This window comes from Arachis hypogaea, chromosome 19 (genome assembly GCF_003086295.3).
Source record: "Arachis hypogaea cultivar Tifrunner chromosome 19, arahy.Tifrunner.gnm2.J5K5, whole genome shotgun sequence".
NCBI lineage: Eukaryota > Viridiplantae > Streptophyta > Magnoliopsida > Fabales > Fabaceae > Arachis > Arachis hypogaea.
The window spans coordinates 21,689,453-21,700,671 of NC_092054.1; the positions used below are offsets into that span (position 1 = coordinate 21,689,453).

The window sequence follows — 11,219 nt, forward strand, 5'->3', positions numbered from 1 at the left end:
ACTGCTACAGGAGTGTAGCAGTTTATACTTTGTAAACTTTGCCTATAAATACCAAGCAAGATAGGGAGTGAGTTATTTGAAGAGAGTCATTTTCACACTTTCAGAAATGGATAGTGAAGAAAGCTTGATGGTTCTAGTCCACTGTTCTGGTAAAATAAAAAAAGTAACAGGCATGGTGTTAAGTTCATGGTGCCAAGTTGGAAGACCGTGTGGAGAGTTTCGGGGCTTTAGCGCCAAATTCCTCAGTCGACGACGGTGGGGGGTGCTTCTACTTCGATGCCTGTCGTTGCACCTGGTTGTCTCCTGCCTGCACCTCCACCTGTTCTAGCACTGGCAGATAGGTCACCCGGTTTGATTACTGGTCTTGTTGGTGGTAGTGAGCCGGATCACGTTAAGGACGCGATGCGAGACTATGATTCGGACGATGAGCCCGATCACATATCAGGGGATAGTGAGGAGGAGAATCCAGTGCCCCCACCTGCACCTCAGGGGCCATCCAGTTCTGGGTCCACCAACAACCGCTGCATTTCTCGATGCTTAATCTGGAAGCAATGAGTCAACAACCAAATGATGCACACACCTTCGGATACCAAGGATTACACGAGGGCAATGCTTCTGGAGAATTTCAGATTGGTCAATCTTTCCAAACTAAGGAGAAAGCTGTGATGAGCATTAAGGATTATAGCATTCGTCATGGAGTTCAGTATCGGGTTATGGAATCTGATAATCTGAAGTATGTTGGGAGATGCAAGGAGTTTGGAAATGGCTGCAACTGGATCATCCGCGTGGCTCTTCAGCAGCGCAAGGGTAACTGGGAGGTTAGAAGGTACAATAGAGCCCACACATGCCTGGCCACATCGATTTTGAGCGACCACCGACAGCTCGATTACCACGTATTTGTGTGAGGATCTATCCGTTGGTTAGGGTGGATGCAGCAGTTACCATAAAGGTGTTGCAAGAAGCTACTGAGTCAACCTATGAATTCAAGCCTAGTTACAAGAAGGTGTGGAAGGCAAAGCAGAAGGCAGTTGCCCAGATTTACGGAAATTGGAAAGAGTCATATGCGGAGTTGCCCCGGTGGATCCTTGGGATGCAAGCAACGATAGACGAAACCGTAGCTTTGTTGAAGACTTCTCCAGTGTGTGTTGGTGGTGGTTAATAAGTCTACGGTCGACTTTTCTTGACGTTCCCTCCATGCGTTGAGGCTTTTAAACATTGCAAGCCACTAATAAGCATTGACGGAATGCATCTATATGGGAAGTATGGCAGGACTTTGCTTCTGGATATTGCGCAAGATGGAAACTCGAATATATTGCTAGTTGCGTTTGCACTTGTTGAGGGGGAGAATGCTGAGTCGTGGGCTTTTTTCTTATCCCACTTGCGTCAACATGTGACTCCACAGGAAGGGATTCTAGTGATTTCTAACAGACACAACGGAATTAAGGCTGCACTGGAGGCACCAGACAGTGGTTGAAAACTGCCTCATGCATATCGAGCGTATTGCATTCGACACGTTGCAGCCAATTTTGCTCTCAGTTTCAAGGGTCAGGATGCAAGGCGAATGCTCGTGAATGCGGCGTATGTGAAGACTAAGGCTGAGTTTGACTACTGGTTTGATATTATGAGGACTGAGAATCCGGCCATGTGTGATTGGGCCAACCGGCTGGAGTACGATAAGTGGACCCAACACCAGGATGGAGGCAAACGGTTCGACCACATGACGACGAATATATCCGAGTGTGTTAACTCTGTACTGAAGGGGACACGGAATCTTCCGGTAACTGCACTTGTCAAATCCACATATGGGAGGTTATAGAGTTTTTTGTCGTCCGAGGGCAGACAGCAGAGGCGCAGTTGGAATCAGGCCAACGGTTTTGCCAGGCCTTGGTCAAGGCGATAGAGCGCAACCTGAAAGATGCGAGGTGCTTCACGGTTACTTTGTTCGACAGACATCAGTCTGAGTATACCGTGGCTAAGACGACTCCTACTGGTAACTTCTCGCTTGGGACGTATCGGGTTTCCCTCAGAGATCGCAATTGTGACTGCGGGTACTTTTAAGCTCTCCATTACCCTTGCTGCCATGCGATTGCATGCTGTGCTCAGTCCCGATTAGACTGAGCTACGTACGTCCATGAGGTTTATACCATGAGTAAGGTGTTCAGCGTATACCGGATGGAATTTTTGCCCCCTATTCCAGAGGGTCTCTGGCCACCGTACGCCGGTCCTACTATCATCCCTGATCCTAACATGAGACGTGCCAGAGAAGGGCGACCGAGGTCAACAAGAATCTGTAACACCATGGATGAGGCCGATACTGGTCGGTTGAAGCGATGTGGGCTATGCAAACAGACAGGACACACTCGCAGGACTTGCCCTCAGCGTGGATCCGCCCCCAGTGCCGAGGCATAGGTGTCATTAGGTCGTCACGATTAGCTTGCATTTTTCTTTCCTTGTTTGTGTTCTTGTTTTATTTTATCCTGCTTACTGTTAAGTGACGTTGTATTTGCTGATCGATTCTCTATGTACTAGTGATTCTCTCTGGTTAATGTGGTCTAATTTTGTTGATAATTCTATGAGTACAACAGACTAATTTCAATTAAATCAAAGCAGCAACCTACGTGCGCTATACACAAGTTAAACTTTAATCCAAAAACTCATCCTCCATGAAAAAATGAACTAAGTCCACACTAAAGCATAAACTGCTACACCCCTAGCGGTTTATGTGATGGTTCTTCGCCAACGTAATCCGCGACACCCCTGTAGCGGATTACGTCCATTTTGTAAACCGCAAAACCCCTGTTGTGGTTTACCTAGTTTATGGAAAAAATACATTTCGGTATCCAGTTTGTATAATGTGTATTCTGGTAAAATTGATTGGCTGTTTATTTAAAATGGTAAATTGCTCTTTTCTTATATTCGAGTAAATAGAGCTAAAATTATTACCATATTTGGTAATGTTAGAAAGACAAAAAAAATCAAAACTTATTTTATTTAACATTCATTAATTATTATAACAATTAATAAATATTAAATATATTAAGTTCTAGCTATTTTTAACTAATTATTTTTTGTTATCAGAGATTTTTGGTTATGATAATATACATTTAGATAACAGAAAATGCTAGCAAGCTAAGCTATATACACTACTGGAATATTTTGCATTGCGATGGATTTTTTCGATGAATTTTCATGCATTAGTAATAGATATTATTATATTGTTATTGATGGAATTAATGACAAATAATATCCAACAATAAAAATGGCGTCGTTAACAATTAGCAATGAGATTTTATATTTGATCCTAAGTAATGACCAAATTTTACAACAAACATAATATCTGTCGCTAATTCTAATTATAAAAAAAATTAAGATAATAGTGACAGATTTATTCTGTCAATAACTGCATTCATTTTTATTTTCAAATTTTGTGGTAATAGTTAAAATTTATAACCTTTTTTCTCTTGTTTCTTGGGACAGACTCCATAAAATCCAAATAAAAGACCGAATTATACAATAATTTTAATATAATTTACAGTTAATAACTTCAATTCATAAAAAATATATAAAGTTTAATATATCTAAATTAAAATGATGCCCACAGGCCACAAGGAAAAGGTATGGGGTTTAGGAGAAGGGGGTGAAGTTTTTTTTGTTCTTAATATTTGAATAAGTGATGTGGATATTGTAATTTATTTCGAATTAGTAACAGATTATTAGAGACAAAAATTTGAAAATTCATTGCTAATGTATAGTAAAATGCATCGTTTGATATTAATTTGATAAGTATAGTCCCAGATTTTTAATAGAACACTATATCAGTATATCCATCTCAAAAGATTTGGAGAAATTTGTTCACCAATTCTTCTGTCGCTAATTTGATTACATCCATCGGTAACTATGAGTAGGAAAATTTCGTTAAAGAAATCTGTTGCTAATGCGAATGATTATAGTATTAATGTATATTTAGGCTGCGTTTGCATTGTTTATATTATAGGTACGAAATACTAAGACAGGTAAAGATGGTAAATGAAAAATTCTGTTCCGCCCTGCTCTGCACCGTCAAAAGTACGCCATCTGACGGGTTGGTCTGCCCTCCCCTGCACCGCCTAATAACGGCAGACTGGCGGGTTGGGCGCCTGCCAAATTTCTTTTTTGTTTTTTAATATAAACCATTAAATATTAAACAATATATATAATTTCACAACAATTTCAATAATAAATTTATAATTTTTAAAGACATATAAAAATATAATTTATAAATTAACAAATATTAAAGTCTTTATAATTATAAATATGTAATAAATATAATCATAAACTAAGTTTTTTGAAACAAAATAATAAAACCAACATTGTCCAAAGCAAAACAAACATTGACCAAAACATATAGGGATAAGTATTGTTTTGGTCCCTAACATTGATGGTCAGAATCGAAATCGTCCCTGGTGTAATTTTGGATTTAAAATCATCCTTAATGTTACATTTCATTTTAAAATCGTCCTTTCTAATAATTTTTTTTATAAATGACAAAACTACCCTTTTTTTATAAATAGTTTTTTAAATAAAAAATATATAAAATTTAAAAAAAGAAAAGAAAAGGCACGGGGAGGGGAGACACGAGGGGGAAAGGACGCAGGGGTGGGGGTTGGGGGAGGAAGAAAGGAAAAGGAGAAAGGGAGAGGGGGAAGGAGAAGGGGGAGGGGAACGGCGCCGGCGAAGCTTGGAGCTGCCGTCGCCGTCGCTGTCGCGAGCCAGGGAGAGAGTCTCGGCTTCTGCACCGCTGCTCCTCACCGCCGCGTTCTCGTCACTGCTCCTCGCCGCCTCGCCGCTGCTCCTCGCCGCTTCGCCACCGCTCATCGCCGCCTCCTCGCCGCTTCTGCTTCTTACTTCGATCTCTGTTTCTGCTTCGTCTTCTGCTTCTTCTGGGTCTGCTTGAGTGCTTCTGCTTCTGCATCTTCTTCTTCGTCTTCTACTTTTTGCTTCTGCTTCTGCATCTTCTGCTTCTGGGTCTGCATCTTCTGATTTAAATTTGTTATTTTCTGATTTTATCATTATTGTGTTTTGATTTGTTGAATCTGGATTTGAATAATGGATTTGTTTATCATAATCCTTAATTTCCTAATTTTTATTGTTGGTTTTGTTGTTGTTTTGATTTCTGAATTGCTATTGCTTTTTGTTGTTTTTGGTTTTGTTATTGTTTTTTATTTCTGAATTATGGGGCCCTTTAACTTAGAACATGCAGATTGCAGAGTAAAAGTGAGATACCAAGAATGAATCTGAGTGTGATTGAAACAAAATGAATGAATGAAGTGCGATACCAAGAGGAGGAAGGTTGAATTGCTGAATCTTGAGTGTGTTAATGGCAACAAGAATTTGTTAATGGAAGAAGAGAATTTCTTCTCCTGGAAGAAGAAGAATGAAATGTTGAAAAAAAAGGGTATTTTTGTCATTTAGAAAAAAAATTTATTAGAAAGGACGATTTTAAAATGAAATGTAACATTAAGGATGATTTTAAATCCAAAATTACACTAGGGACGATTTCGATTCTGACCCTCAACGTTAGGGACCAAAACAATACTTATCCCAAACATATAATTAAACATCTTCAAGTTTATAATCAATCAAACATAAAACATAATCCAAAATATAATTTAGAACATATTCAATTATCATCTTCATCCTCTTGTAAATCAATAACATTATAAAAATTTATAAAAAAAAGGCCTGACAAAAAAAAAAAAAAAAAAACAGCTTGACCCGTCGAGGAAGTCCACCCGTCCCCGGCGATGCCTGCCAAAGCCCACAGATTAGGCAGTGCAGGTTAGGCGGGCTTTTTAAATTTGGCGATTTCAAATTTTCAGCCTAACCCGTCTTTTTTGGCAGGTTACATGGGCCGGACCAGCAAGTTTTGGCCTTTTGTCATCCCTAGAGACAGAGACACAGAAACATAAAATCGTGTTTGACAGATAAGACATAGATAAAGACATTGTGTCCAGAGACACTAAACTAATATATTTTGTGTCTATCCTGATAAGAAAGATACAGAGATACTAATAAGAGGCACAACTTATTTTTTTTCTTTTATTATTATTGTTAATTTTTTATAATTATATCTTTTATTTATATATATATATATATTTTAAATTTTTGAATGAAAAAAATAAAAATAAATTAAACTTTTATAATTTGTTCTAGTTTATTATCAAACAAAATATTAGAACACTAATTTTTGTATTTTTATTTTTTATGTTTTGTTTTTACTGTCTTATTTTGTCCTATTTTTAGAATCAAATACAGTCTTAAGCAGGGACAGACCTACATAGGACAGGAGGGGGCATTTACCCCACTCTCATTTTATTTTATTTTTTTAAAAAATACATATATAATATTTTTCATTTTAAATTTTAAATGATCCCACTACAAATAAACTAAGCCCAATTATTTAAAATCCCGAATTTGCTTTATCTTTTTATCATTTTGACTATTAGTTAACCTAATCAAATTTAATCTTCTCCCATTCTCAAATCCCAACCGTCACCACTTCTTTATTCTCTTAAACTTTTTTCTCAATTTCATATTTTCAACCTTTTTTTTCTATTCTTTGTTTAGTGGTTATCTTCTCTTCATGAGTTATCTTCTCTTAAATTCTCTATTTTTTTATATACTTCTTTATGACTCTATGTATCTTTCAGTTTCATTGTTTCTCTTTTTAATATTTTGAATTGTAAACTTTAATTCAAGCAATTATAGTTTAGGTATTAATCTAATTTTTTATTCTCTTCCTGAATTTATATATTTTATTATATTCTCAATTTAGTGATCCTTATTATTTATTTGTTTATCTTTCGTTCTATATGTAATTATATTGCATATAAATTTCTAAAGTCAATTGATTAATTTATTAATTTAGAATATATATTTTTTTTGTTTTTAAAAGTAGTAATGAAAAAATATTTTAAAATAATAATACTTGTTTGATTACATATATAGGGAGAGATATTCAATCAAGTGGATAATGAAATAATTATTTAACATTTTTAAAATATGAAAACAAAAAGAGAAGTACCTTCAAGATTTGAAGAAAAAAAATTAGCGATTAATATAATTTTTGATTTTTTTTGTATTCAAAATAATTAATGTGTATTTTTATTTTATTAAATTTAAATTAATATATTTTTTTATAATAATGTGTATTATTTTTGCCCCCTTAACACAAATTTTTTGGTCCATCATTGATCTTAAGAATATTGAAAACTAAAAATAAATATAAATAGAATAAGTTTAATAGATACAATTCAGATTTAATTCTTCACGTAAGTAGGGACGAATTTATGCAAGGGGAGGCCGAGGAGGCCTTGGTCTCCGATTTAAAAAATAATAATAATAATAATAAATTATTAAGTACATAAAATTATTATATATTATATAATTTTATATTTTATTTAAAAATATATTTAGTATTTAGTCTATTATAAATAAAAGTTCAGTTTAAATATTAATATTTTTAATATTTGAAAAATAAGTAAAATAATAGAATGATTTCATTCAAATAAGTTCAGTGACAAAAAAAAAATTCACATTAAAATGTAAGTTTAATATTATAAATTTAATGTTTTTAATTATGTTAAATTAAGTAATTTGTGCACAATTTATGAGTTATCTCAAGGGTTAACAAAGATAAAAAAGTCTTGAATATATCATTTAATTTATTTGATATTAATTCTTTCTATTTTAACTGCTATAATTAAGAGATCTTTTTCAATTATAAATATTATATAAAATAGACTCAAAAATAAAATAAAAAATAAATTTTTTATTAATTATCTTTTAATTTATATTAAAAAATTATTAAAAAATTTGATATAAATTTTATAATATAAAAAATTAACATATACCATTTTATTAATAAAAAATATATACATATTTTTTATACTTCAAAATATATATTACTATTAATATATTTTTATAATATATTTTACATCACATAATTTATTTACATAAATTTTATTTTAATATTATATATATTATTAACCTCTATAACAATATTTTTGAATCTGTCTTTGTATATAAGTATGTGTAAACTGTAAAGGTTCTGCATCAAACGTAATTTAGTAAGCGATGAACGATGTATGTAGAAGGAAGACTTCAGAGAAGTGAATGCTAAAAATTATGTGAAATTATCATGCTATTGATTGATTAATCTTCGTCACAATGAATAAAACATATTATATTTTGCAGTCAAAACACAAATTTGTGTCTCCATTTATCTGTCTAGTATCCATACAAACTTAACCCAATAATTACGTATACTTTTATTTAGAGTAATAATAAGAATACTTCTCCCAACAATAAAAAAAGTAATAAAGGGACCTGGTCAAAAATTAGAGAATAGTGGAGCGAAGGTGACATAAGCACATGAAGTTATTTAAGACGATAACATGATTTGTCCAGCGAAAGAGTCTTCCCCTCCAATCATCACAAAAGAAAAAAGAGACCCAATAATATATTATTTTAATTTAAAAAACAAAACGAAGTAAAACGTTGTTATTGATGACTTAATTATTGAGATCAAATAAATACAAAAATAATTGTTAAGACGAAATTGATGGATGTGGTGGGGTGCAAGATGGTGATCGAACGGCTTAAGAAGAGAGTGGCAAGTCGCAAGAGTCTCGTGGCGTTAAGAGTGACCTTTTAAGTTTTAAACGTGACCTGATGGTTTCGGACAGCTGGCATGATGACGTGGACATCCCATCCCAACCACGTGATGTTGCATTCATCCGCCATTCACGCCACGTGTCTTTTTCTCTCTCTGTCAAATCCGAATGAAAAAACATCATTAAACAAATTTATAAAACAAAATCGCTACGTCAATAAACCAAATAAGCAAAAGAAAACATTAGGAATTTGGTTTGCGTGTATCCAGATATATAAAAATATACAGTTTCGCTATGTGTATATATTTTTTTTATAGTAGATATTGTTCTGATATTAATATTTTTAAATAATAATATATATTTTATTTTTATAATTAAAAAATTAAATACAAAATTAATTTTTAAAAATCTATTTTTATATAAATTTAAAAATATTTAGTATATAAATAATATTATTAAAAATATAAAAATATATAGTTACTTTAAGAGGTTACAATTAAAATATTATAAATTATTTTATTAATAAGTATTTTAAAATTATTTATTAAAATTTTTATCATATTTTTTTTTGGCAAAATATAAAACTTTAAATTAATAATGTATTTAATGTATTATTTTAGAGCCATCATAAGGGCAACAAAGGTTACCCCACAACCCAACATGTACGGCTTATAGGCGTCAAATTATACTCAAATCATATTTTATCCAAATTCCCTTAAGATGGGTCAAGTGAAATTAGATTTGCTTGATCCGAATTTGGTTATTCATCGAATTTATTTTTGAAAATTTTATCCGATGAAATTATGTTATTTTTGGATAATAATAAAATTAAATTTAAACCGGATACAAATCGAATTTGAATGAAGTTTTAAATTAAAATTCTATTTTTTTTATGAGTAAAATATATTTTTTTGCTTTGAAATTTAGTAAAAATTTTAAAATATTCTTAAATTTTATTTTATTTCAATTTTGTAACAGAAATTTTTAATTTGCATTAAATATACTCTCGATGGCTAAATTTTCAAAATATTTAAGATCAATCTAACAATAATGCATAAAAATTATGCTTGATTTGCTTGTGTTGAGGGATGTTCTTATGAAATTGTTGTTGAATTGGTCTTAAACTTTTTGAAAAATTAGCCGTTAAATATATATTTGATGCAAATCGAAAACTTTCGAAACAAAATTCAAACAAAATAAAATTTAAAGATATTTTTAAAATTTTTGTCAAATTTCAGGAACAAAAAATAAATTTTATCCTTTTTATATATATTATGTAAGTTTGTATGGCAATAGACAATATATATATATATATAACTTTTTAAATTTAGTTCGTTACATTGAAAAACCAAACATACTAATTAAAAATCTACATTTTCACAAAAACACTTATTAATAAATACATAAAAATCAACTTATCAAAATATACACTATGTGATTGGATAGACATAAAAAAATAAAGGTAATTATTTTTGCTAATATAACATTACATAATTGGATAAATATGTAAAAAAAATTTATACTAACAATGCATCAAAATTAAATTCTAAATAATATCCATAAATTTATTAAGAACGAGAAGAATTCAATAAAAAAATAAATATCAGTTAAAAAAATAAATTGTAAGAATAGAAAGAGAAATTCATCGTAAGTAATGACATAATGTGATAGAATAGAAATAGAATTGATGAGAGAAAGAGAGATAGTGAAATATGATTTTGAACTAAAGGAAAAGAAGAAGAAAGACATAGTAGTGAGCTAATATTTAGGTTTAGTTTGTGAAAAGGAGCAAAATTCTTCTTTTTGGTTTAAAGTCAACAAAAATAACTAGAGGCTACAAGTGATTCAAGTGGAGCATAATGAAGTTTCAAGAAAATAAAAAAATATTATAGAACTTAAGTTTGGTTTAGAATCAAGTATGTTCTTATTAAGTTAGAAGACTCATAAAACTACTTGGCAAGTTGTCCAACTTCCATAGTCAAAAGTTCTAGTCAAAGATTGCAGTTTAATAAAGATAAATGTAAAAAAAGACTCTTGTACACACTTGTACAATTTGTGCACAACTTGATCAACTTGTAAACTAAATGCACCTCCACAAAATACTTATATAGGTGGTTAGGGTATTTACTAATGTATACCATGTTTTGCATAGAATTAGTGAGTGAAACTTAGAGAGAAAACTAGTAAGGTCTCTCATATGTGTAATTTCTTTATATGAATTTTCATAATATGTAAGAGAGTATTATAGACTTCTCTATATATTGTGAGAGATTGTAATTTCATCACTTTATCATATTATTTTTACTATTGTCTAAATTCTTGTTCAGTTCCATCTATTTCTCGTTCATAAATTTTAGTTGCATTATTTTGTCCCTATTAACTCTGGTATGAAATAGTGGTATCAGAGTTTTAGGTTCTTAATCTTTCTCTATAAAAGGGACAAGTTAGTATTAGAACCATGACAACAAAATTTAAGATTGAAAAATTCAATGGAAATAATTTTTTTCTTTGAAAACTGAAGATTAAGGCAATTTTGAGAAAGGAGAATTGCTTAGAAGTAATAGA

General features: G+C 31.5%; 1 protein-coding gene across 1 annotated transcript; it reads left to right on the forward strand.

Moving 5' to 3' along the window:
- Positions 1 to 1,243: 1,243 nt before the first annotated feature.
- LOC112778086 (uncharacterized) lies at positions 1,244 to 2,058 on the forward strand. Its single transcript, XM_025822450.1, has 3 exons — positions 1,244 to 1,469; positions 1,521 to 1,777; positions 1,840 to 2,058. Exons 1-3 carry the CDS (start codon positions 1,244 to 1,246, stop codon positions 2,056 to 2,058), a joined length of 702 nt encoding a protein of 233 aa, XP_025678235.1.
- Positions 2,059 to 11,219: the final 9,161 nt, after the last annotated feature.

Coding starts and splice junctions, on each gene's coding strand:
- LOC112778086 (XM_025822450.1), top strand. CDS start 1,244: ATGCATCTATATGGGAAGTATGGCAGGACTTTGCTTCTGGATATTGCG. Junction 1,470..1,520: donor ACTGGAGGCACCAGACAGTG/GTTGAAAACTGC, acceptor GACACGTTGCAG/CCAATTTTGCTCTCAGTTTC. Junction 1,778..1,839: donor AGGGGACACGGAATCTTCCG/GTAACTGCACTT, acceptor GTCCGAGGGCAG/ACAGCAGAGGCGCAGTTGGA.